Source organism: Adiantum capillus-veneris, unplaced genomic scaffold (genome assembly GCF_014529385.1).
Source record: "Adiantum capillus-veneris isolate H3 unplaced genomic scaffold, ASM1452938v2 Hic_scaffold_344, whole genome shotgun sequence".
In the NCBI taxonomy this organism is placed as follows: domain Eukaryota; kingdom Viridiplantae; phylum Streptophyta; class Polypodiopsida; order Polypodiales; family Pteridaceae; genus Adiantum; species Adiantum capillus-veneris.
The window spans coordinates 11,402-37,660 of record NW_028221452.1 but is presented as its reverse complement, the minus strand read 5'-3'; the positions used below and the strand labels follow the sequence as shown (position 1 = coordinate 37,660).

At 44.3% G+C, this 26,259-nt stretch overlaps 1 protein-coding gene across 2 annotated transcripts; it reads right to left on the bottom strand.

The window, feature by feature from the left end:
- Positions 1-367: 367 nt before the first annotated feature.
- LOC147416939 (putative calcium-binding protein CML21) lies at positions 368-26,259 on the bottom strand. Of its 2 annotated transcripts, none has more exons than XM_086507945.1 (6): positions 24,424-24,620; positions 4,992-5,215; positions 4,726-4,900; positions 4,620-4,643; positions 4,527-4,543; positions 368-1,329 (listed from the first exon to the last, which is right to left on the bottom strand). In XM_086507945.1, exons 1-6 carry the CDS (start codon positions 24,611-24,613, stop codon positions 1,147-1,149), a joined length of 813 nt encoding a protein of 270 aa, XP_086364071.1. In that variant the 5' UTR covers positions 24,614-24,620; the 3' UTR covers positions 368-1,146. The 2 variants fall into 2 exon arrangements, with proteins under 2 accessions (XP_086364071.1, XP_086364070.1); XM_086507944.1 differs by adding an exon at positions 26,124-26,259 and having other exon boundaries at positions 1,193-1,329; positions 4,527-4,643.

The following is a 26,259-nucleotide window of genomic DNA, read 5'->3' as shown; positions in this document are numbered from 1 at the left end:
GTTTGTGGAGAATTGTGTAAAATTAGTAATAATTAGCTCAAGTTGTCAAAATTTCCTCTTGAAAAATCTATAGAATGAAAGGTGTCTGGATTTTTCGAATGATGACAGGCCCCAGATTTGAAGGGCTGCCCTTGCTTTCATTTAGAAGCCTTCATAGAGCCATCCCTTTTTCTTTATGTAGAGATTGGAAGGGCATATAACAAAATATATTGCACTGGTATTTAAAAGCTTCTTTAGAGTGTAAAACCTCCTTCCGTAAGGGTGTTGCAGCCTTCAAATGTAAGGGCTGCTCAATGCTGCAAAAAGTTAAGCAGGATTACATAGTAGCAAGAGACATCAAAAGAGTGGCAAACATTGACAATAAATATCAATAACAAGTAATTGTATATAAGCATCACCACTACATTTCAGTTCTGAGCTGGGATGACTACATGCAACAACTTGAACAATCTGGACATCATCAACACTCGCAGCAAGTTGACCAAGAAAGAATCCTCTTCCTGCGATCATGGACAGACACTCTACAAGACTCCTTCGCGTGTAGTCTCTTGAACAGCACTGTGCTTCCAAAAGAAAGCTCTACACGACAACATTGCGCACAGCCGTAGATGTTAAGCCGTCTGCTCGGACTATGCCTCACTCCCTCCACCAAAATGGCGAGAGTTTCAAATTGCTTTCACAGTGAAGCCTTTGCTTCACTTCAGCACTTTTCACAAGCACAAGGTGCAGGTCCTGCCAAAGTAGATGACAAACAGGTATGGTACAGTATGTCTGTGCAAAAATAGGGCTCTACATGCAGATGAAAAATGACCCAATTGAGTCGATTTAGAATGTCCGTTGTCATGTCCATTGGTGAATTCAACATTGACCAAATCTACATTTTGACCAAATCATCTCATCTTAGAAGTTATTATCTACATTTGTGGCCAAATCATCTCGTCTTATAAGATGATACCTAACAGGTAAGAAAGTCAAGGGACTTGGATGTGCCACTTTGCATGCCCTTTCTCACCAGCATTGACACACATTGTATCCAGCTGTGTTCTACAAATCCAAAAAGAACGACTATACGCGTTGACATTAACCAAAAGTATACTGTGAACACTTCAACAAAAGCTGGTGTACTACCAAAAACAAATGCAGCATTCATTTTGGAGAGGATATTGGTAGAAGGGGTGAGGGTGGGCCTGTATTGTAATTGTCGCATTTCAAGCGAACACATAGTTCTGCATAAAATGATGTGAGGGAACCAGCTTTATGGCAGGAGCTTTCCAAAGAACCCCTGTACCCTGCTGGATTACTAGCCCCGAACGTGCTGTGTGAATCTCCCTGAAATCAAATACACAGGTCAAAATTGTGTGAGTGACTGCTTTACATCACTACATTTTTCACTGGAATCACGAGTCTAACAAGAAGATTGCTTCAGATGTCATGCACTATGAAAGCTTGGACTTGAACACTAGGAGGCCTAAAACAATATAAAATGCAAAATTAAGAGACAAATACACCTTACAAATTGAACACTCAAAATTTTTGAAGCTTCTGTATTTTCAAAGAAGAAGATCCTCCTATTACTTGGAAAAGCCCAGGTACCCAAAACTCCAAAAAAAAAAACTGGTATCCCAGTTTCTGTTACCACTCTGTTTCTGTTTCGGTTTCGGTTTCCACCCCCCAATTCCCGTAGTTGCCAAGAAACTCATTTCTTAGATGAAGAAACTTACGACACATTTCTAACGTTTCAAACTTCTCTCCAGACATTTCAAAGGTGCATGCTTGTTACTAGTCTCTATGTCACATATCCACCAACTGCATTCTCAACTCAAGGTGGGTTTTGGACTCTCTCCTAGTCTTTACATGTAATCTCTGTGTCAAGGCGTTACATAAATGAGCTTTGCACGTGCATATTTATGGGTTGTCACTCATGGTTGTTGACAAAACTTTAGAGGTTGCGTTTATTGGCACTGCCTTTCGGCAGAAAGGGAGGGTAAATGCGAGGGAATTTCAGTCCATGTACATCGGAGCACCCTTCCAATGTTTGGAAGGCATGTTTTATGTTTTTCCTCTTTAATCTATAGTCACTCTTTTTCTTCGTTCCCTTCTCTCTTCATGCCCTCTCTTTCTCTCTCTTTCTTCAATCCGAGTGAAAGGCAGTGGCGACGTCCGTCTCCAAACGCCTTGTTAATCTAGTGAAACCATTTCGAACCTTTTGGAACTCCTTTCATATGAGTCTTTTCGAAACTTCGTGACTATTATGCTCATTCCCTTTAGTTATTGGAACCTCCACAAAACTCCAAATTTTTCCTGTTTCTGTTGATGGTTCCGCTTCCTTGTTGCCATTAACTATGCCCTCAAGGCCTTATAAATATCCCCTGCTCAGAGGCAGGGATACAATGCAGGTGGGTCCTAAAAGAAAAAGAACACCTCACAGGACAAAATCATGTCACGCATGGGATAAAAGAATAGCCAAAGAGGTGGCCTGTCATCAGAAAGGGTCATTTGCCAGTAGGTGCTGATGTGAAAAACTATTACGAATGCCATGTGGCAGACAATCTGTAACTTTCCTGCAGATGTGAATGAGCAAGCTAGAAAACAGCACATAACTGCTGAAAAAACAACAGCAGATAGAGAAGAAGAGATCGAAAGTTAAAGCAGAGAGCTTGCTTTTTGACCAGCGCTTTGTCTCTCTAGCACACACACAGTGCCCGTGTTTTCAGGAGGCGCCCAGCTTGTGGGTGGATTCGCTTTCGACCCTGCTCTTTCTGAGCCCAAAGGAGAGGGCTTAGGTCTGCAGTTGCGACTTGCAAAGTTTCACCTCTGTGTCGACAGAGCACCTATACTGACACTCTAGAGTGAAACTTTTGCCCTCCCAGCTCACATGCTTGCTGAATCAATAGGAATATACAATACAAATGGCAGTTTTTAGGCAGAGCATCTCTCCAAGTAGCCGCTCCAGCTACTAGTGCCTCTAAGTAGAAAGTTCTCCTTTTGCTGTGTTTTCCATTCGTAATTATGCGTTTGCAGTTGTTGCCAGTGACCTCCTCTAACGGGTGTGATTGCCAGTTTCAACCTGTAATGCCAGCAACCAAACTTCAAAGCCACACTCCATTTTCCTGCTTGTCAAAGAATAAGGAAACCTGATGGTATAGGTAAATGCTATCAAAGCTGCACTAGAACTGCCTCAGAGGTGAGAATAAACTCAAACAATAGGTCTTGAATGGTCTCTGCTGAAGGCACTCGACACATCCGAAAGAAACAAAAACAGAAAGGTCTCCAAATGAACCAAAGGTTGAGGAGGCTGACCATCTACTATCATGCTCCAAATTCGCATAGAAAAATCGGAAGTATCGCACAAGGTAGGCCACCCCATATCTCGATTACCACAGTCTGCCTCAGTCTCATAGCAAAGGGCAAGGCTAGAGGACGTCAGCCCTGACCCTACGCCCCAAGTGAGGATACCAGGTAAAGATCGTAGTAGTAGCAGCAGAGCGAGCCTAAACATAGAATTCTAAGCCATATCTGCTAAGCTTGCAGGAAGTCCCAGAAGGAATGGCATTGACACTCGGTGGCTGCATCTTGTACATACTGGAACATGTGCCATGTGCCAACAGTCCTCTCCTCATGAGCCCAAAAAAATGAAAAAAAGCATCCTCTGCCTCTGATGGCTTGTTGCTTATAAGGAGATGACAGGCATGGTCCACAATCCAAAGGCCACCTGGGAAGTTGTGAAAGTTGGCTATTTACAAGCACCCAAACCAGTTTAAGATGCTACACCTCGACCAAAGGAAGTTCCTAATTAGATGCTACACCTGACTTGTACATGAGCTACAAAAGTCCAGCCTAACAAGAGAAAAATGAAAAAGTTTTCTCTCACTGGCCAAGGGGTAAGAAACAAAGGACTACATGACCGTATAAATAATGGACCAGCACCTTTGGCAATATTTGTCACTTAGTCATCTATAAGGAACCACTCTTGATTATATGAGCAGTCACGTCAAAGGCTAGCACTCATGTGCAATTTGATGCAGCAGGTTTGCCTCTGGCCATGCAAAAACAACCCTTTGTCTTCCACAATGTGACCAGTTTTCAAGTTAAGGAGAGCATACCAAAGGCATGAGACAAAGTTTAAAGAATTCTGGACTTCCAACTCTCACTATCACACAAACATAAGACGAAAGTGCAATGTCTTGAATCCTAAAACAAGCTATTAACTGAAATTAGATTGTTCAGCGGGCACACCAGGAATAAAACACTGCCCAACAAATTTAAACACAATCTTCAAAACTTGACATCAAGAGACCTTGACTTCATTCCTTGTCCAAACAAAGTGATAATCATCACCTTTACAGTTTAAAAATCAGAACTTCTTAGACAAACAGAAAAAAGAAATTGCATTCAAACATATTGATGGCAAAAAAAGTGGGAAAATTCTATAAAACATACCCAACTTGAGAAGGTAAATGTCATCATTGATATCGACACATTTGCTGACTTTAATTGGAAACTTCAAAATTTTCAAGCATACCTACCTGCTCAAGGTGAATCACTTGAATAGTCCTCTTCATCTTTCACACCAACCCAGTTTGTGAATGCAAACAAAAACTCTTTGAATGTAATCAGACCATTCTTATCCCAATCCATCTCCTCTGCACAAAACACCTCTTTCAGTGCACCTTTAAATACATAAAATAAGACCACAAAGAGGTCACACTGATTTCATCCTCACACCAAATCTTTTGAGGCCAATCCTGTCCGCATTCCTAGAACCTGGTGAAGCTTGACCGATGGCTTCTACAATCTCGCTCTTGCTAACATAACCATCACAGTCTTTATCGAAGAACACAAAGGCATCAGCTATCTTATCAAATGATTCTTCCAACTGAGCCAACCCTAGGCGCGATTTCTGGATTTCCGCATAACATCAAATGCCACAATTACTTGAAGGAAAACCAAACGCATCATACCCATGCTCAAATCAGAAACAAGAAACTCACACAACAACGTAGGCTGGATGATACATTGCTCTTATCACTGGGTGATGTGAGAAGATAGACGAGAGCCAATAGCACAATGAACTCCTTGAAGTCAATGCCACTGTTTGCATTCATGTCACTTTCTGCATACAATTCTTTCACCTCTTCATCTGTGAAGGAAACTTGCAGCTCTATGAAACATTCCTTAAGTTCTTCCAGCTCAAGAGTGCCATTGCCATTTTTATCTGCTTCAATTCAGATATAAGTTTACCTTAATGTTTCATACTTTCACAAAATTCAAAGCAGCTTGTATATTTTTCAAATTTGTGAGAGCTAAGTGAACACACTGGAACCACGGAAGGTTAAAAATTTATTCATCTCCCTTTTGACAAAAACTGCTGTACTTCCTTTGTTCAAAGATGGGCCCAGATTTTCTCGTCCTAAAAACTCTTAATTGTTTACACAATGTCATCTACAATCCATTGTGTGTGAGTTGTTGTGGCTGGCTGAGGGGTGCATAAGTGGCCCTTATGGGTGGTGACTGTTGATTTCCTAAATGTTCAGATGCTGCATTACTTCACATTGCTTCAATCTTGGAAAACATAATCCGTCCGTCTCAATCAACTGGCAATCAAAATAGCTTTTGTATTTAATGAAATACAGATGTTATTCCTAAAAATAAATGCTGCTGACATTTTAATGGGACATGCATTAATTCATTCGAGATGGGGTGTCTTTGCCAGAGCACGTTTTACTTGCAAGAAATTTGAACAAACGGCCTCTGAATGTCCTCAAAACCTATTGAAACTCCCTGTTTGTGATTGCCATGCCTTCTCCTCTCGTGGGTAATCTCATCTTGATTTCTTCAGCACTTTCAAGTGCCATGGAGAATGCGCAAGACAATAGTGCTGAGGAAGAGGTGGAATATGAAGAAGTGGAAGAGGTGGAATATGAAAAAGTGGAAGAGGTTAAGGTTAATGTTTCAGATGAGGAGATGAACAGCCATGGTGAGGATCCAGATAGTGAAGATGAATGAAAGGTTCAGGTGGATATCCGATAACCTCTTGGACCACTTAATGGAGTTCACACGATACATAAAGCGTATGTGTAACAACGTTGGACACTCAAGCCAGACTTCGATAGCAACATGAGCAAAAACTGCAACAATTGAACTTGGATAGAGAGAAATGAAATGAACTGAAAGGTTATATTAAACGTCTTCAAAAGGCCAAAATAACCTAATAGACCAAACTAATACAATCTTGGTGGATCTAATACAATATCTGGGTACAAAAATAAAATGAAGTAAAGTGAAAAACTAAAATCTTAACTGCTAGATGTGAACTAAGCCGCTAGCTGGAATTGTGTAGGATATGAGTGAGGGGTGAAAGTAGTGACTGGGAGCTAATACAACAAAATGTGGGTGTGCGTGTGGGAATATAATGGGTGAGAGCTACAAGATGAGCAAGGTGTTCTCAAAAGAGCTAAATCATAGGAGATCCATCATCAGTCGCTGGCGGATCTCATCAATATCTCCTCCATGGTCAACAGTTTGACCGGGCGTCGTGCATGTCGGGCCAAAGTAATCCGAATTCTCTGATGCAGCCTCCGTTGACGCTATGTAGTCCTCCGTAGTCGTGGGCGTCTAGATCTCCCTAGCTCGATCGATCAACGTGCCTCTGGTGTGGAGGAGAATGCGAGCTCTGCTGTGGTAGCTGCTCCTCTGGCTACCCACTGTCCACTCTAAAGAAGTTTGTAATCCGTCTCTGAGAATGGCTAGCCTCGCCTCTCATTAAGCTTTCTCTGTGTCTGCGCAACTCGAGCAAAAACAAACCCAGACATCTCTGGTCCTCATACCCCATGACTCTAGAGAGAAATGAAATGAAATGAAATGATATATTAACGTCTTCAAAAGGCCAAAATGACCTATGAGACCAAGCTGTTACAACATAGTGAATCAAATACCATGTCCGGAAACAAGAAGAACTGAAACAAAAATACAACTAATACAAGCTGGGACTGTATGGATGTGCCAGCTACTACAAAAGGTGTCCAATACAATGTGTAGTACAATGGGGGGGGGGGGGGGAGGGGAGAGATATGGTAGAGATCCATCCTCATCTGCACTCTGGACGTCGAGAAAGTATGGCTCGAATCCTCTGCTGTAGTCTATGTCAATACTGTGTAGCTCCTCTCCTCAATTGCGGTCGTCTAGATCTCCCTAGCTCCAATGCTCGGTCTATGAGAGTGCCAGTAGTGGTAGTATGAGTGCGGGCAGAGCTGTGCAATGGTGGCTGCTCCTCTGGGTGTCCAATATCTAGTGTAAAGAAACCTGTAATCTGTCACTGGGACTGTTTCTCTCCAGCTCTGCTCAGTAAAGTGTCTCTATGCATGTGGAACTCAAGTAGACACAGTCCAAGACATCTCTGATCCTCATAACTCATGACCCTAGATAGAGGCCCAAAACCCTCTCTGAATAGACAAGGAAAACAGCCTCGTATCTCATAGTACACTGTGCAATGACATATATAATGTAACTCTGTCTCTGGCTCTAGATGACATAAGCGGCATATCCTGCTATCTATTGGTATCCCTCCGAATCTGCCGGTCTCAATCTTGAGCTGATGTGAGGATGTGCATATCTGGCCAATGGCACAACGGAAACCATGAGAGAGATGTGTTCATATAGCTAGGTCGAATCACAAACCCATCCCCTGTGAGGTGGAGAAGATGCTCTCTATAGAAAGCCATCTTCGTGCCCAACTCCTGTACCGGCTCTATCCATGTCCTCCTCGTGTCTAGCTGGATCAGATGCTGACGAATGAGTCTATTAATCTCCACCCGTGTCAGAGACATTAGGGGTGCCTATAGGGAGTATTGAAAAGGAGGCACTTGTCCATGGTGAAGCCATGTGTTTGAAACCATGATGTCATCTGTGCATACCAGCAGGATGTATCCCCTGTAGAGCTAACTGTCTGGAGGACTCTAGGGCCAACCTGGCATATCTATCTCTGGTAGTATCCCATAGGTAGTGTACAAAGGAGTCTGATCTAGTAAGCGCATCAATCTCCATGGGGGGGCAGCTAACTCCACTCGAATGATATCATGCGTGGTATGGAGGCCTTGGCTCTAATCAGCCGAGAGATCATAGATACCAAGGGCCTCTCCATACGTCTCCAATCATCCTGGCCTACAGAAGGTCCCCAAACCTGCACCCCATATAGCATAGTAGAGGCAACCAAAGTATCAAAGAGCCATAACTTTGTCCTAGGTTCCAGGAAGTGGTAAGTGTATGCATCTGTATGCTCCACAATCTCCTAACCATATGTGAAAGTAGGTGTTGATCTCCTGATCCACTGTGGTGTGGTGTTAAACACCATAACCTTGGTTTTACCAAGGTTTACACACAATCCACTATCCTCTGCAAAATTGTGTAGTGGATCCAAATGTCGTTGCATACCCTCTGGTGAGTCAGACATCAACACAATATCATCAGCATATAACAACAATGGGATCCACGTCCCTACCAGTTGGGCACCTTTGTTACCCTCTCTATCAATGTAATCAGAGACCTCATCAACATACATCCCAAATAGAGTAGGAGACAATGGGCAGCCCTATTTCACCCCAATAGTAGAGTGAACTAAATCAAATACCCCTTCTGGAGTGCGTACATGTCCCATCACTGATCTGTACAAAGCCATAATCCCCCAAATCAATTGTATGGGCACCCCCATCTCCTGTAGTCTGCGCATCAATCGAGGTCTCGGTACCATGTCAAATGCTTTGCGGAAATCCAAATAGCTACAATAAATCCATCTCCAATGTGACCTGCCTCCTCAATGATGGCTCTGAGTGTGAAGATATGATCAAGAGTGGAGAAACCCCTCCTGAAACCGGCCTGACCCTTTGCTCGTACACCCTCACCCTCTGCCCAATTACTCAAGTGCTGCTCAAGAATGGATGCATAAAACTGTGCCAATGTGTGTCCAACCATAATAGTGCGGTAGTTCCCAGGCTCTGTAGGATCACCTGCCTTGAAGATAGGCACAATAGTAGACAACCTCCGAGTCTCACGTAACCCCTCACACATGGCACGATTTAACAACACTGCAAGAACCTCCATCAGAGAGAGAGAGAGAGAGAGAGAGAGAGATGATGATGATGATGATGATTGAATTATCGTCCGCGGAGGTCAGATATGACCCATGGGACCGAAATCAAAACATTACAAAGGGGTTCTTCTAAACAGGGGGGATCATGAGATACATCTCAGTTAAGGACTGAGGGTCCAAAGAGGTGTCAAAGGAAAAGGAAAAGTTGAAATGAACAAAACTAAGAAGGGGAAGGTGAGGGCGGGGCCGGCTTGGGAGTTCAAAACTCCTGGATAATGGCTTTACCTCCTCGATAGACTGCCCATTTCCCTGCTGTGCATGCTTCTCACATCTTCTGGAGTTCTGCCTTTTTTTGTTTGAGTTGGGCGGGTGTGAGATCTTCTGCAAACCAAATTTTAGTATCCTTGAGGAGCCTTGATTGTTCGAGGAGTTCGGTTCGATCCGCCTTGGTCTTAAAAGTTAGGATTGCATGATTGGTGCGATGCTCATGTGTAAGAAAGGTGATTGTTGTTGGATCCCATTGTACCAAAGGGGTTACTGCTTGGATACGGGCAAAGCACTTGTGAAACTTGTGATCTCCCTCCCCTTTCCAGTCACTTGGGAGCCCGCTGATGCGGACATTGAGGGAGATGTCCTCTTGTCGTTGTCGCTCGCGTAGTGTGGATGTCACACGGTCCTCGACCTTGCGAAAGATTACTTCGTGCACTTGATTTTTGACCTCCTTCGTGAGTATGGTCTCCACTTCTGCCTTTGTTTTGTTGAACTTGACTTCCATCTCTTCCATCTCTTCTTTCTTGCAGTTTTCCATTGCGGCAAGCCGTGTCTCGATGGCGGCAAGTCTTAGCTTGAGCTCCGCATTCTCCTTGCGAAGCTGTCTGACTTCATTTTGAAGGCCGACGACGTTGTCCTGCTTCGGGGGTGTTGCTACAACTCCTGCGAAAGTGAGCTTGCTGCGGGATGAAGCTCGAGTGGTCATTTCTGTTGTTTAGAAGACCCGGAGGTGGGCTGTCCTTAGGCTCGGGGTGGGAAAGGCCGCTTAGGGTTTTTAATGTGTCACTGTGTGAGCTTGAAAGGTAAAGAATAATGTGAATGCTGGACAGCGAGGAGACGGGGGCAGGTATGTGGAGCAGAGGCAGTCCGTGGGCGGAACAGGGAGCCTGTGATGGCGCTGCTAGAGATGGTGATGGTGCGCTAGTGGCGGGACAGGGTGGCGGCGCTACTGCTGGAGTTGTAACGCAGAGCCGCTCGGGCTGGAGCTGGGATAGGGCAGCGCTGTAGAGCAGGGGACCCCCCCGTAGGGCAGCCCCTCGCCCAGGGGGAGGTCAGCGAAGCTGGAGAGCAAGAGAGCTAGGGTTCAGCGAGAGAGAGAGAGAGAGAGAGAGAGAGAGAGAGAGAGAGAGAGAGAGAGAGAGAACACGAAGCCGCGAAGTTCCACTTCCAAATGCACTAACCCCAAAGACTAGCGCCTCTTTCAATATTTCTTTTTGAATTGATGCTTCACAGAGTACAATGATCAAGGGTCTCTTCTCCGCGATTCTCCTAAGCTCGTCTGCCGAAGCAAGAGCGTTGGCTCTGCTCATAAAGAGTACATGGAGCCCCTAATTGGGTGCCCCAATTGGCTTTTCCCTGCCCAAAAGCTGACATCCCAAAAGCTCTAGCAAAAAGCTGCGTTTTTCGGGACAGTCCACCACCTATGCAAATTTATTGACGCGTTAATTTAGGTCCGGTCCCCTTGTGTTGGTCATTTGCAGGGCCATTAGGTAGTGCCACGTCATTACTTTTGTGACATACCCCCCTCCTTGAAAGAAGAGTAATTGCCCTTGATTACGTCTGCAAAACATACAAAGAACAGAAACTAGCTTAGTATACACTGACTCTAAGTACCCATGCACGACACTACACACATCCAACACTTGCACAAAGACGACAGTCACATTACATTCACAGATTTATCCCCGTCCAGATCCAAATGAGAATCATGATCATTGCAAATTATTTAGCAATTACATCCAGACCGCGCTGATCTTTTCATGGATGTCTTGATCTACTAAATCTCGTTACTATCACGTTCACATCACCCGTCAAGTGAAAGAGATAAAATGCTACAATTATTTCATCTTTTTAACACATACTCAAACAACACGCACATGAGAGAGCGCATGTAACAAGTTTATTTTAGGAATTTCCATTTCAATGTACATCTTTTCATAAAGTCATTCCGTAGAAAACTGTCACCCTGTCAGTATTCCTAAACTCTCATGGAGAAATTAAGTCACTTTATTCCATCCTAGGAAAGTGGCTCCCCTCTTGTGCAGCACACACCACACCGATTCAACCCGTTGATTCGATGTGCACTTAAAAAAAGGATGGTGCTAAACCAAAAGCCTCAAGGTATAGCTCTAGTACCCGAGGAGAATCTGCTAAGTCCTACTCCTCCATCCACTTTGCATCAAGAGCTAGATAGTTCCTGAACTTGACCAAATATCCGTGGACCAGCTTACCCTTCACTTCCTTTCCTTGTGTGCGAGGAACTGTTCTGGAATGAAAATCTCTTCTGTCTCGTCCACTTCTAGTTGCTCCTCTGGTTCCCTATCCTTGGGCACCTCACCTTTGAAAGCTCTCAAGAGACTCACATGAAAAGCATTGTAAATCTGGCAACTTGAGTCGAAAGGATACATCGTTTACCTTTTCTTGAATTTGGAAGAGCCCATAGTTTATCTTCCAAGTATCTAGCAACTTTAGTCAAAAGGATATATCGTTTATCTTTTCCTAAATCTGGAAGGGCCTATAGTATCACATACTAAGTTTTGGGAAAAGACTCTCCTTACCCTTCCTCTTTCATAGGCGTGCTTTCTCAATCTGAAATAGCTCCCAATCATTCTCTTTCAATTGCAAGTCGCAACGATGCTTGTATGCTGCCTTCTTATGCCGTGCTTGAGACATCTGCAAAGCCTCCTTTACCTTGGCAAAAGCAATCTTCAGATCCTATGTGTACTGATCTGCTTCAAAAATCCTGTCCTTGGTGCACAGAATGGGTAAAACCTTTCTAACACCATCGGCAATCTCAAATGGCGCCTTCCCCATAGACATGTGAACAGTGTTGTTGTAAGAAAACTCCGACTGAAGCAAATACTTCTTCCACTGAGCCTTGTTGTCAGAGGTATAAGACTTCAACAAGTCCAAAACCATTGAATTGGCTACCTCCAATTGCCCATCTGTCTGTGGATAAAATGACGATGAGAACTTAAGTTGAGTGTCTATATTCGCCCACACTGTTCTCCAAAACAAACTCGTAAATACGGGTCTCTATCTGACACTATAGAAGTAGGCATGCCATGTAATCTGAAAATTTGTGAGATAAACAAATTAGCCAAGTGGTCGGCTTTCATTGTCTTCTTTATTGGAACAAAGTGAGCCTGCTTGCTAAATCGGTCAATTATGGTCCAAATACCATTATGCCCAATTTGATTTACCCGAGCATTAGTATTTTTCAGCCCTTCAGCATACAGCCATGTAGCGTTTTTGCATCAGATCAGCTAGTGCAAATTTCAGCTGTCAATTCAGCCAGCGTTTTCAGATTTCAGCCATAGCCTCGTTGTCAGTGGAAGATCCCATCAGCATCTCAACATCTAGGCCCATTGTATCAGCATTTGTACAATCCAAAGTAAATACCTCTCTAGCAATAGAGAGGGGGGCCCTTGGAAGGGGGTTTGGAGCCCATCCAGTGTAAGTCTTCTTCTCTCTCTATCATTCACAGAACCTTCACTCACAATATCATTCTCTCTTCTCTCTCTAGTCTATTGCACAAAGTAAAAGGAACTCTCTCATGAAAGTTAAAGGAACCTTGCGTACAGACTGAGCACTCATCCTAATCATTCACCATAAATCAATTCCGTTGCACATTACATTGGTATCATCACTCAAGAAAAGAACCTAAAGAACCCCTCTCAGTTGTTTTTATCAAAGAATTCAAAGGAACTCTCTCATGACAGTAAAAGGAACCTTGAGTACGCACTGAGCCCTCAACCATAAATCACTTCCGCTGCACATTACTTTGGCATAAGAGCACTTTGGCAATGTCTGCTATCATCACTCAAGAAAAGAACCTAAAGAACCTCTCTCAGTTGTTTTTATCAAAGAAGTAAAAGGAACTCTCTCATTAAAGTAAAAGGAACCCTAAGCACTCGTCCTGTACATTCACCATAAATCACTTTCATTGCACACTACATTGGTATCAGAGCTCTTTGGTAGTGTTCCGTATTATCACTCAAGAAAAGAACCTAAAGAACACCTCTCAGTTGTTTTTTATCAAAGAAGGTCCATGCCCCTGCCTCAGACTTATTAGCCACTCCCACCCTTAGTCCATCGTGCATCATACACGCTCCCGTCTTCATTGCTCTATCTTAAGGGCCATTAAGCCAGAAAGAACCACATTAAAAAATTTGATTGTTTGAGATTGCACGTAACCCAAGACCACTTGGGCGTGTTAGTCTCTCTAATATCTGTTTTTGAGGAGTGGTAGATAACCCAAAAAAGAACCACTCGCTGAGGGCGGACCTTGCACATTGCAGCTCGCCAATCGACGTAGGGTGGGAAAAAGCAACCTTGGTGTGAGCGCACGGCCACCAAGGGGTGCACTCGCAAGGAGTTGAGCTTGGGTGAGAGAAAAGCCTTCTTGAACACACATTGCAAGCAGTACCAAGTGTCAAAGGTGGCAGCAGAAGATGTGTTGAAGACAAGAACTAGCTCATGGTTTGGTGGACACCTCGACTCCGATCTAGAACACCTGCAATGCCACATACATGAGCAAGGCACACTTGTGGAGAAGAGAGATCACTGAGATAGAAAGAGACACGACATCTAAGAATGAGAGAGAGAGAGAGAGAGAGAGAGAGAGAGAGAGAGAGAGAGAGAGAGAGATCTGGGAAAGGCTCTCCATGCTGACAACAAGCTGCTCATATAAGTGAGCAAGGGTGGTCCGGCATAGATCTGGCATGCCCTATGGATAGACCTGAGGTACACACAACTGCGACTGCTCCTAACACTGCCAACTGCTCCTACACAGGAGACCACATGGATATCATCTCCAACATGCTCTAAGAGCATAGATCTGGTGCACCTCCTCCTGGCTAGATCTAGAACTCGATCTGGATCTCGAATGAGAAACCTTGCCACTGCATGATCACAAAGCCTGTGTAAGGCCACCCTGAGAAGGCTCTGCACAGTGGAGATGGTCTGTGAGCACTACCACTGCTGCCCAAGAAAATACGTTGGGGCTGATCTGCTCTCTCCAGCAAACCTTGCCATGGCTGCCCTCCAAGGAAACTGGGGGCTGCCAGTCACAAACGCTAGGGCTGAACTCTTGAGCAAGAGCAAAACGCTAGGGCTGAACCACAGAATAAAAACGCTGGACTGATCCACAGCAAAAACACTAGACTGCCTGCTCGGAAAACGACAGATCTGCCAGTAGTTGATCTCCATCTGCTGTCTGTCACAAACAAATGATGTGGCATGACCACCCGGACAGACAATACCGACAGAGTACGCACAGAGGCTGACGTGGCAAAATCTCAAAAACTGCGCTGACATGCTAATGTGGCAGACAGTACGGCCTTCCACAATTCGCGCTGACAGATGGTGACGTGGCAGCTTGTACGGATTTCCACAAATTGTGTTGCCTGCTTTTTTTGCCAGATTTTGGAGCTAGAAGCTTTTGGGACCAGTTGCTTTTGGAACAAGTTTCTTTTGAGTTTTGAAGCTTTGGGGGCTCTGCTTTTGGGCATCCCTTGTAAGAATAAACAAGCCCAAGGGGCCTCGTTCTTCAGGACATCTGGACGCACAGTCTGAGAGCAGAGGTCCCCTTGGGAGTTGTACTTTGCTTAAGCATTAATATAAAAGAAATACCGAAAGGGGCGCCAATCTTTGGGGCCAATTTCTCTAGGCACGGAACTACACCAAGCCGTGTCGACTCAAATTTTAAAGTTGTGAAGTATTTAAGTAATCCTCTCATGTGTTGTGTTAGATTCCTAATTTGGGGTGCCCAACCCCGTGACAGTGGTATTAGAGCTTCAGGCATGTGCTTTTTCTCAAAGCATACCGGTCCTACCAAAGAGCAGACAGAACACTTGGGTACAATTTTGGAAATTGTCATTGAAGAATCTTTGTGTAGCGACCCTGGACTTGATAGCCACTCCCATCCTTATTTCATCGTGCATTGGGCGCGCCCCCGTCTTCATCACACTGTCTTACAGGGCATAAGCCATAAAGAATCCCACATTACACATGGGTTCTCGTGGAGAATCTAACAGAGATAACACCTCTCGGTGGGCAGGCAAAGAAAAGTTGAAATCCGACGCGGGAATTGAAGAAAAGAATGAAGAATACGACAAATTTTTGAAGGAAAGTTTGCCAAAAGATCTTTAAAAATCTCTTCAACGGTTGAGAATTTGGATATGCGACAAAAGGTAAAGTTGATCCTCTCAACAAGCTCTACGCATTGACGCGAACAAAACTTAAATCCAATAACTTTGGAAAATTAGGGGTTTTGTAGAAAAAATCAGTATGTGTGGAATTAATGTTTTTGGAAGCTCTTGTTATCTGTGTGCAGATAACTACTAGGAGCGAGGAATATGCATATGAAAGCATTTGGAACATGGAACTAGACATCGACTCTTTTGCAATGAGGTGAACCATTTGCTTAAAATTTTGTCTGTTTTGTAGGTGAAATCGAGAATGAGATGATAAGGAATTAGGAACGCCGACAGCACCAAAATGAATCCGATCACGATTCGAGATAAGATTCGTGAACTTTGAATGAATGATGATGATTCTAGTGCGTCAAGTCCCACATGAAAGAGATGACTAGATACTGTTGTGAGCGCATCAAGAGTTCCTGCGGGATGAGATGGCTACACAGGAATCTAGGTGCATCAAGACTTCAGGACGGATGTTGTCGAACGAAGGGACACTCCGAGAGTACACCACGACATGGCAATTTAGAATATCACAAGCCGACATAAATCAATAGTAATGAGTTCTTCCTCGTGCAACTACAAGATTTTTGAAATAAGAAAGTCCCGACTCCCTCCAACACTCACTGGAGGAGAAGCATAAGTCCCCCTTCAACACTAGAGGGGATAAAAGTGGCGGGGGAAGGGCACATTCCCTATAGTATTATTGTAAATGTGGAGAGCAGTGCCAACTCCACACCAAACGTATGTATGGTTTTTCTTTTTTTCAATGGCACAAGCATCCCAATGCACGAAACAAGGTTGTCCTCGTACGTCGAACGGCAACATCCGTACTATACGATTCTCGTGCGGTCGTTTTTTTCGAAATTTAGAGCCATTAACCAGTTTGACCCCAAATTTCACGGACTGCCAACAGTTGTATTTCCGAACGTTCCCGCCTAGGAGAGTGGGCATTTGGGAGCCTTGGGGCATGTCACATGTGACATGATGCCATAGTCGTAGTCTCTCTCTCTCTCTCTCTCTCTCTCTCTCTAACCTATTTCTCCCTCTCCCCCTAAAATCTATATAATGCTTGCCCACCCTCTCTTCTTCTCCATCAACTTACCACCTCCTTTATCTCCCTCAAGATCTCTCCATTAATCAAGCTCTCCCTCAAGCTCTCTCCATCACTCTCAAGTTCTCTTCTCACTCCCCATCTCCTCCAAGGCTCAAGCTCTCCATCACTCTCAAGATCTCTCCTCACTCCCCGTCTCCTCCAAGGGCTTCTTCACTCTCAACTTCTCAAGTTCTCTTCTAACTCCCCATCTCCTTCAAACTCTCCATCACTCTCAACTTTCAAGCTCTCCATAATGTGGCCCGCTCTTCATGAAGCCTTCACGAAGAGTTTCTGATACTTTGAAAGGGTGAAGAGTAAGAAGAATGTGTGCCGTTGGTATTGCAAACATTGTCCCAAGACCATGACCTCAGGTGCCACCCGCCTTATCATCCACTTGACCAAGAAGGGAGGGCAAGCGGGTCCATGTTCAAATATCCCCGTCAATATCTTCGAAGAGTGCAAAGCAAAGTATCTCCCCTTGAAGACACGCAAGGGGTTGCAAAGGCATCGCACGAGGTGGTGCCGCCCGACCATGATGTCTCCGATTCGGGAGAGGATAATTCTCCATCAATGTCCGTTGCATCCGGTGCCGCTACCGTGGCCTCCACCGACGGAGGTAGCGTCTCAAAGAAGAGCAAGAGTTGTCATGGTGGGCGGCCTCCAAAGCAAGCTACTCTTGCACAAGCAGTGGGTGGAACTTCCCATTGTCTTTCCTCAAAGAGAGGCAACGGCAAGCGGAGATAGAGATTGCACGCACCATCATTGAGTGCAATCTCTCTTTCCATATTCTTCGTACGGACCATTGGAAACGCATGGTGATTCGTGAAGGCTATTGCCACGGTTGGTTCATGTGAGGGATGGACCGTAATGTCATACCATGACATGCGCACCAAGAAGCTTGATGTAGAGAGGGCACGACTAGACAAGTCTCTTGACCCCGTGAGTGCCGGATGGGAAAAGTAAAAATTCTCTATTCTCTTCGATGGATGGAGTGACCGCAAGAAGAGGGGCATCATTAATATCCTTGTCTCATGCCCTATGGGCACCTACTTCTTGCGAGCTGTTGATGCGGGAGCAAGGGAAAAGAAGGTCATGGTGCCTTCATATACCGGCACATTCGTCAAGCCATAAACGAGGTAAGATTTCATGTTTCTACTTTCAGGTATCTACTATCTTTATCTTTTTCGCCTTTTGCATTGGACCTTCTCACTTCCCTTTTCTCCATATGTAGATCGGTGCAAGCAACGTCATTCAAGTAATCAACAACAATGCCTCCAATTGTGCTTCCATGGCCAAAAAGCTAGAGGCGGAGTTTCCGTCCACAGTATGGACTCCATGTGCATCTCATTGCAGTGACCTTCTCATGGAGCACCCGATGGATCATGGTAAACAATTTAATCCTCTACTATTTTCTATATGCTAGTAACTACCTATCCTTCCATGCTTGACCAATGACAACTCTAATTATTCTCTCTTTCTCTCTCTTTGTAGTGATGTGTTGGAGGACTCTCCAAAGAGAGATATCCTCTTTCTTGATAAAAAGCGGTGGGATTGGATGAGGCAACCAATCCATGGTTTTGCTGCCCTCTTGCATCCTGCTTTCAAAAAGCCATCCATCTTTGCGGATCAAGCACTTAAAGAGGAGCGGGACAAGTACCTTCCAAAGATACTCAAAGAACACCATGGAGAGTTTCTCCAAGAGCTCATCAACTATAGAGACCAAAGAGGCACTGCATTCGCTTCCTCCGTGTGTTGGAAGAGGGATTCCTTAGTGAAGCCTCTTTTTGGCTATCAATTGCCTCACCTTCAAAGGATGGCATTGAGCGTTCTTGGATAGGTATACGATATACCATAAGTCATAAGTTTATAATCTCGCTCATATCATGAATCATCTCTCGATTCCCATAATTCAAATCTCATGCCTCTCTTCTACTTGCTCTAGGATTGCTCATCCGGTGCGTGTGAGCGGAATTGGTCGGCATATTCTCTCTTACACACCAAGATCCGCAACAAGCTCTCTATGAAGCAATTGGAGCGGCTTATCTATTGCCGCTCCAATTTACGTATGTTGCGGTCTATGCATGAGATGCGAATGGCTAGCAGGTAATCAAGTTGGCTACAACCTACTCTTTGTTTATGCTTTCACATGTATGATGTGCTCATAATTTTGCCATGCCAAATTGCTAACTCCATTTACCTTCTTGCATGTTGTAAATGAAAAATAGGTCAATGTAGATGAATGCAAGCTCTCCATTGAGACTCTTAAGAGTCTCAACAAAGAGCACGATCCAGAGGACGGGCAAATATTTCGAAACCTCTCCTTGGAGTTGGAGGAGATTGATCGCCGTGTCTCTCGCACACGGTCCCGCAAGAAGGTGGTTGTGTGAGCTTCGGTAAGAGTGAGTAGAGAAGCTTCGACTCGGGTTGCTTGTGGGAGTGGTAGAGCATCGGCACAAACACCTAGGACCTATGTGCGGCAAGGCTCGGAAAGCGGATCTACTATGGCGGCCAGCACTTTGGAGAATGTGCCTATTTCTAGGCCTACAGATCCTAAAGAGCCAGAGTTTGATGATGAGGGCAACATCCTTAGTGACGGAGATTATGGTCTTGCAACTAGTGCATCTGATTCATGTAGTGATGAGGATGATGCCAATACCTCAAGCTTAAGCTCAAGCTCGGACCACAACTCCGGTGATGAGAGCGATATGAGCACTAAGGACACTCTCTTTCTGCTTTCAAGTTTGCACCCATGGGCCATGAGTTCTCACTATTTTTTGGTACTTAGTACTACTTTTTGTCGCTTGTATCTCTCTACTTATGTAATGCAATCAATGATCATGATTCTTCTTTTTTCGAACTATCATGTTCTAACTTTTGATTCTTAAGTTTGAGAACTTCTTGGTTTAGTCTCTCCTGTAGGCTCTAAAGACGTATAATTTTTTGTTTTGCATCTTACGTTACGTCAACGTGCGTCTAATTTTTTTTAGTTTGATTAGTGTCGTAGGTCTCCGTACGTGTACCCGTTGTACATGACAGTGTTTGTCAATTATGGCACGAATTGCATCTTCTTTCATCTTTAAAATTTACTATTTGCAAATTTTCTCCTCCACACATCCGTTAATGCCAAATTTAAATTTGTCTTGCGAGGTCATGGAGCTTTTGGGTAAAAGCTTTGGGGAGAGATGCTACGAAGACTCCAAAATAAACGACGATATGAGGTGAAAAGTACAACATTGCTCCTCTTCTTTATATCACACCATTTCTAGAGTGAATCAATCAAGGCAAACTAGTTTTCGGCCTTTTAGAGCAAAAACAAGCTTATAAAGCCATGGGAAACTATTTAGAGATGACTCTGTTAGAATAGACAACGAAAGATGCAATGAAGACAAGAACTAGCCTCCAATCCGATGAACACCTTGACTTCGATTTGCTAGCTCGACTCCGATAAGATCCTCTGACACTAGAGTACAACTGCAATGCCATATAGATGAACAAGACAACTGTGGAGAAGACTGATCACTGAGGTAGAAAGAGAGAAAACATCTAAGAATGAGAATGTGAGAGAGAGAGAGAGAGAGAGAGAGAGAGAGAGAGAGAGGAAAGGCTCTCCATGCTGATAACAAACTCCCAAAACAAGTGACCAAGAGTGGTCCGGCATAGAACTCACATGCCTCCATGGATAGACCCAAGGTACACACTGCGATTGCTACTGCAATCTGCTCCTGCACACAAGATCACTGACACGGCCTCAACATGGGCTACCCTAGCCCCCTATGAAAGCAAGACTCCGCTGGCATCTAGCTGTGATGCTCTACATCTGGGTGATCACATCGGCTCTGCATAGAATCTAGATGCTCTGAGAAGAAAAACGCAAGGAGGGACTCCATGCTGCCCATGACAGCTGTTGATGCTGCTACCATACCACTAGTGAAGAAAAACGCAAGGGCTGCAAGAGAAAAACGCTAGGACATGCTCCCCCTTGCACTCTAATCACCCCTAGGAGGGACACCCTGCAACACAAGGCACATGCACATACTCCCTATGGTACTAAAACCAGCCAGCACATAGTAAAGGGCAGTACAATTTCAAGTACCTATTAAGTATACACAGAGAAATGAGAAGAAAGAGAACACAGATGCGTCCAGCAACTAGATTGTCACTGCGCACACGAAGACCAACACCCTGTAGTCCCCAAAGATTGGCGGTATTTCTTTATTCAATTGAAAACAAACGATCCCAACACTTGGACAAGACTCCCACCGAGCTGTCCAAATCTATCAAGGGCTGAAATTGCAGGTTTTTGACCCAATTTCAGTAACATAAGGGCACCAAAATCTCTATAGGTCAAAAGTACAAGTCTAGGACAGATTTCCCTTGCATTTTAGAAACTTTTTGGTGAGCTCTAAGTCAATTTCAGCATGCAGTAATTTCCTTTTTTGGTCACTAGCAGGTGCCCAAACTCCTGTATCACCACCCCAAGGTTTCCCCGAGGCTTCCCGGGTGTTATCTTGCAGTTTTGGTGCGAAACCCTAATGCTACAAATAAACACAGCAAGCTATAATTCTCTATTTTGGATTGATTTGAGCAGAAAGATCATGTCTATGAATGTCTCAAGTTCCGCACGCAATGGGACACTTCCCCTTTAATTTGGACAAGTTTTCACGCAAGAAAGCTCTCTTGTTTCGCAATCTGTTGCGATGGAACTGTAATTACCTAATCCGGTTCTTGTTCAAAAGGCTCTTGCCTTGGCAAACACGCATAAAACCCACAAGACTGTATAGTCATTTGAGAAGCCCAACTAGTGGGGCATTACCATATGTGTAAGGGGGAGAAAGATGCACGAGTTGAATCATCGCGCTACATGAGACAGGGGAGAAGGTAAGCTTTCCATTAAAGCTTGAAACCTGAAAATCCACTCAAAGAAGTCAAGATCAGCCCTCTCACATTTTGGACGCCCCCAAGATGCCCCCTGCTTCCTTGGTCGTGGGTTGTCAAGCAGGTTGCTCTCCTATTCACATTTGTCCATTATGCTTCTTATGGTCCAGTTTCCTAGCCCCTCCCAACTTATAAAGTTGTCAGTGACTTGCTACATGCCTCAGATTCCATTTAGGCACACACGTGCTTCCATATGTCAAATGTGCAACAAAAAAGGGTGAATCGGGTGATGATCTCGTCTGCAACCGCAAGCAATCCTCCTCTCAGGGCCAGCAACCAATGGATCTCACATCTATCGCGATAGATCTCCTCATACACAAGCTCCTAGCGCGCACCGCCGGACACGGCAACCACTTGCAAGCAAACACAGCACGTGTAGGGTGTCTACACAACGAGGAGAGGGAGCACTAGGGAGAGGAAAAGAGATCGTTGGGGAAAAACGCCACAGAGAGAGAGAGAGAGAGAGAGAGAGAGAGAGAGAGAGAGAGAGAGAGAGAGAGAGAGATGAAATGAAATGATATATTAACGTCTTCAAAAGGCCAAAATGACCTATGAGACCAAGCTGTTACAACATAGTGAATCTGATACCATGTCCAAAATCAAAAGAACTGAAATAAATAATACAACTACTACAAGCTGGGACTGTATGGATGTGCCAGCTAATACAAAAGGTGCCCAGTACAATGTGTAGTACAATGGGGGGGGGGGCAGATATGGTAGAGATCCATCCTCATCTGCACTCTGGACGTCGAGAAAGTATGGCTCGAATCCTCTGTTGTAGTCTCCATCGATACTGTGTAGCTCCTCTCCTCAATTGCGGTCGTCTAGATCTCCCTAGCTCCAATGCTCGATCTATGAGAATGCCATTAGTGGTAGTATTAGTGCGGGCAGAGCTCTGCAATGGTGGCTGCTCCTCTGGGTGTCCGATATCTAGTGTAAAGAAATTTGTAATCTGTCTCTGGGACTGTCTCTCTCCAGCTCTCCTCAGTAAAGTGTCTCTATGCCTGTGTAACAAGTAGATACAGTCCAAGACATCTCTGATCCTCATAACTCATGACCCTAGATAGAGGCCCAAAACCCTCTCTGAATAGACAATGAAAACAGCCTCGTATCTCATAGTACACTGTGCAATGACATATGTAATGTAACTCTGTCTCTAGCTCTAGATAACATAAGCGGCATATCATGCTATCTGCTGGTATCCCTCTAAATCTGCCAGTCTCAATCTCGAGCTGATGTGAGGATATGCGTATCTGGCCAATGGCGCAACGCAAACCATGAGAAAGATGTGTGTCCATACAGCTAGGTCGAATCACAAACCCATCCCCTGTGACGTGGAGAAGATGCTCTCTATAGAAAGCCATCTTCGTGCCCAACTCCTGTACCAGCTCGATCCATGTCCTCCTCTTGTCCAGCTGGATCAGATCCTGACAAATGAGTCTAGTAATCTCCGCCCGTGTCAAAGACATCAAGGGTGCCTGTAGAGAGTACAAAAAAGGAGGCAACCTGTCCATGGTGAAACCATGTGTATGAAACCATGATGTCATCTCTGCATACCAGCATGATGTATCCCCCTATAGAGCTAACTGTCTGGAGGACTCTAGGGCCAACCTAGCATATCTATCTTTGGTAGTACCCATAGGCTGTGTACAAAGGAGACTGATCTGGTCAGCGCCTCAATCTCCGTAGGGGGGGCAGCTAACTCCGCTCGAATGATATCATGCGGTACGGAGGCCTTGGCTCTAGTAAGCCGAGAGATCATAGATACCAAAGGCCTCTCCATACATCTCCAACCATCCTAGCCTACAGAAGGTCCCCAAACCTGCACCCCATATAGCATAGTAGAGGCAACCAAAGTATCAGAGAGAGAGAGAGAGAGAGAGAGAGAGAGAGAGAGAGAGAGAGAGAGAGAGAGAGAGGCCACACACTAGTAAGCTACAACGTCGCCAATCATATGGCCAAATTTTCCAGGTGGCTACACCCACATTTGGGTCCTTTGTTCTGACATACTTCGGCCCCGGCTCTTCTGGTCCAGTGCCCATATACCACGTCACTAAGTTGTGGCAATGTAGAGGATAGCTAGGCGAGGGTGATTTTGTGAGAGGACATCATCCCAAATCCTTTTGAAAAAGAAACTTTCCCGTCCGCTTCTATCGTGGTGTTAGGAGGTGTTCACCCCCTAAATCCATCGAGATGCCATTAACAACAAACAAATCTCCAATTGAAGATACATAGCTTCTTAGAGAATGCTAGGCCACTCTTGACAAAGACCATTCAAATGTGCAACACCACAGCACACAAGTAACGAGTTGAAGCACAAGCATGTGCACATCACGAGCATAGAGTGGCAATAAGCACAGAAACTTGTATTCCCATTTTCACTTTAACATGTTATGCAGTTGAAAATTACATATCGTGCACCTTTTATCTATATACACTGTAACCTGAAAAATAAGTCAGCTTCCCGTATCACATTGATCCCGCAATAATTTAGATCAAGCCCTGGTCAAACAGACAGCATATCCTTCTACTTAGAATGACAAAATAAGCACCACATTGTACTAAAGGAGTCTAAAGCTTCATAAATGACGAAAAAATCTAACAACTGACTTTCGACTTGGTCTTCACAAGTATTATTCGGTCTCCATGATTATTGATGGCCCAAGGAACAAAGTTGAAAACATAGAAACTCTACAAAGCTACAAATTACACACCCTAAAAAATTGTTTGACAATTTGATTACATGAAATCCATTAGAAGAGCGGTAATTATGATCATGCCCCAAAAAAAGTGAAAAATTTTGAAATAACAAGGGACTTTTCGATTCAGTAACTTACCAAACCTTTTGAATGTATCCCTCACAGCTTCAAAGGTTTTGTCAATTCTTGGAAACATCATAATTATACTGTTGAAAGTTTTGACAGAACTCTTTCCAGAGGCACCTTTTTCTTTCATAGCGTTAATCATTCTTCTTTCAATTTTGGACAGTCCACGACCCTTGCTATGTTTACCAAATATTACACCCATAGTCCACCTGGACATAATGAACACCATGAAAATTAGAATCACTTCACACAGTGTGGCATATAACAAGAATGTTCAGTTGATGAAATGTGCATTACAACCAAAAGTTGCACCCCATTCTCAAGCTAATATAAATCTCTTAAAATATTAGCAATGTTTAACTATCAGAGGTGGTCCATGTTTTGAGTGCTTCTTTAATCCCAAGTAAGCTCTTAGCGCTTATACAGTCCTCGGTAAGCTCTAACCAGAGTCCTACACACTTTGCAGAATCCCCGTGAGAAAGGCAGAACAACATAACAAAGCTGAAAACTTTGAAAATAAAATTTAACGCACTACACATGTAGCTCACTAATTAAAGCATGCAATCCATTGAGCTGACACCTTGGCGCTGCAGATCACTAATGTCCCTTAGTTGGAACCCCAATCTCTTCATTTTCTTTCCTTTGACTATGTTAAAAACATCCTCATAGTGCTCATCCAGAAAGCTCTTCCGCCCATAAGTTAGCAAGGATAGCGCTTTATATGGTGTTGGGAGCTCATTTGCGGCCTGACACTTTGGTTCATTTGGTGGGCCCGTTGCTTTCGCATTTTCGAGGCTCGACCTGTCCCACCAGCTGAGACTGTTCGTGATATCTGGCTGGAGCTGATCCATACACTCGAAGTCAATTTGAGAGACTTCAGGGCAGCTCCGACCGCAAGCGGGAGTGCCGCAAGGCCTGCCTACAACTTTGGCACCCAGGGCCCTTTTTCACCATGGTCCGTGGCATGCCTAGATGGCAATGCCGGCCACCAGTGTGGCTATTCCCTCCTCCCATCTCGTGATTTAGCCATCATTGTACATATCTTGTCTTTTCATTGGGAAAGTCTCCCCACGTTTTGATGTAGTCCTCTATAGCAGAGGCCGTTTGTAGCCACTAATGGAAGGATCTTTTTCTTGGGACAAAAAAAAAGGATAGCGCTTTATAGCGATGAGGTTTTCTTGATTCAAATCCCCTTTAAATCTCTGATAAAAAGGGACAACTATATCAATGTGTTCAGGCGCTAGCCTCTCTTACAGTTGGTCGCTCAGATAATCCTCTCCATTATTTGAGCAGCGTAATGAGCTTTCCCTAGTGATGGATGATGGGGATGCCTACGCATTGCGGCCAGGGACTCAAGCATGACACTAATCAATATTTCAAACTTCTTCACACGTACAAGCTCTCTGGGTGTGCTCTATAAAAGAGAAACCCAGAATGCAATTAAAGCTTGATTACTTAATAACAAGAATGCATGTTTTCCAAAGATTAATGCAAGCATATGGGCAATGAACTATTAGCTTCTTGGGGCTCTCTCTACTATCATGTCGAAATTCAGGTCTTCTCTGAAGTCATCCTTCACTAGATGCGGGTGAACTCAATTTGAAGCTTACCATGGCGAGTGAGAAATACGCAGGCGAAGAAAGATCGCTTATACTTGAAATTTCTCGTTCAACGACAGACAAAGAGGGCAACAGGTCAAAGGACATGATTACCTTATAAGAGCTCCCCTGGACTTCTCCTCCTCGTTTACGGAACAGAAGAACTAGACGCAAATCAGGCTTTCAGTCACAAGAGCTCCTGCCCACAAGATGAAAATCGAACAAAAGCACCACAGTGTTTCCAACACAG

What these genes read in the sequence shown, in the direction of transcription:
- LOC147416939 (XM_086507945.1), bottom strand. Translation starts at nt 24,613, where the DNA reads ATGGGTGTAATATTTGGTAAACATAGCAAGGGTCGTGGACTGTCCAAA. An exon ending in GGATACATTCAAAAGGTTTG is followed by an intron (nt 5,216 to 24,423) that starts GTAAGTTACTGA and finishes GAATTGAAGCAG; the next exon opens with ATAAAAATGGCAATGGCACT. An exon ending in CATCCAGCCTACGTTGTTGT is followed by an intron (nt 4,901 to 4,991) that starts GTGAGTTTCTTG and finishes GCGGAAATCCAG; the next exon opens with AAATCGCGCCTAGGGTTGGC.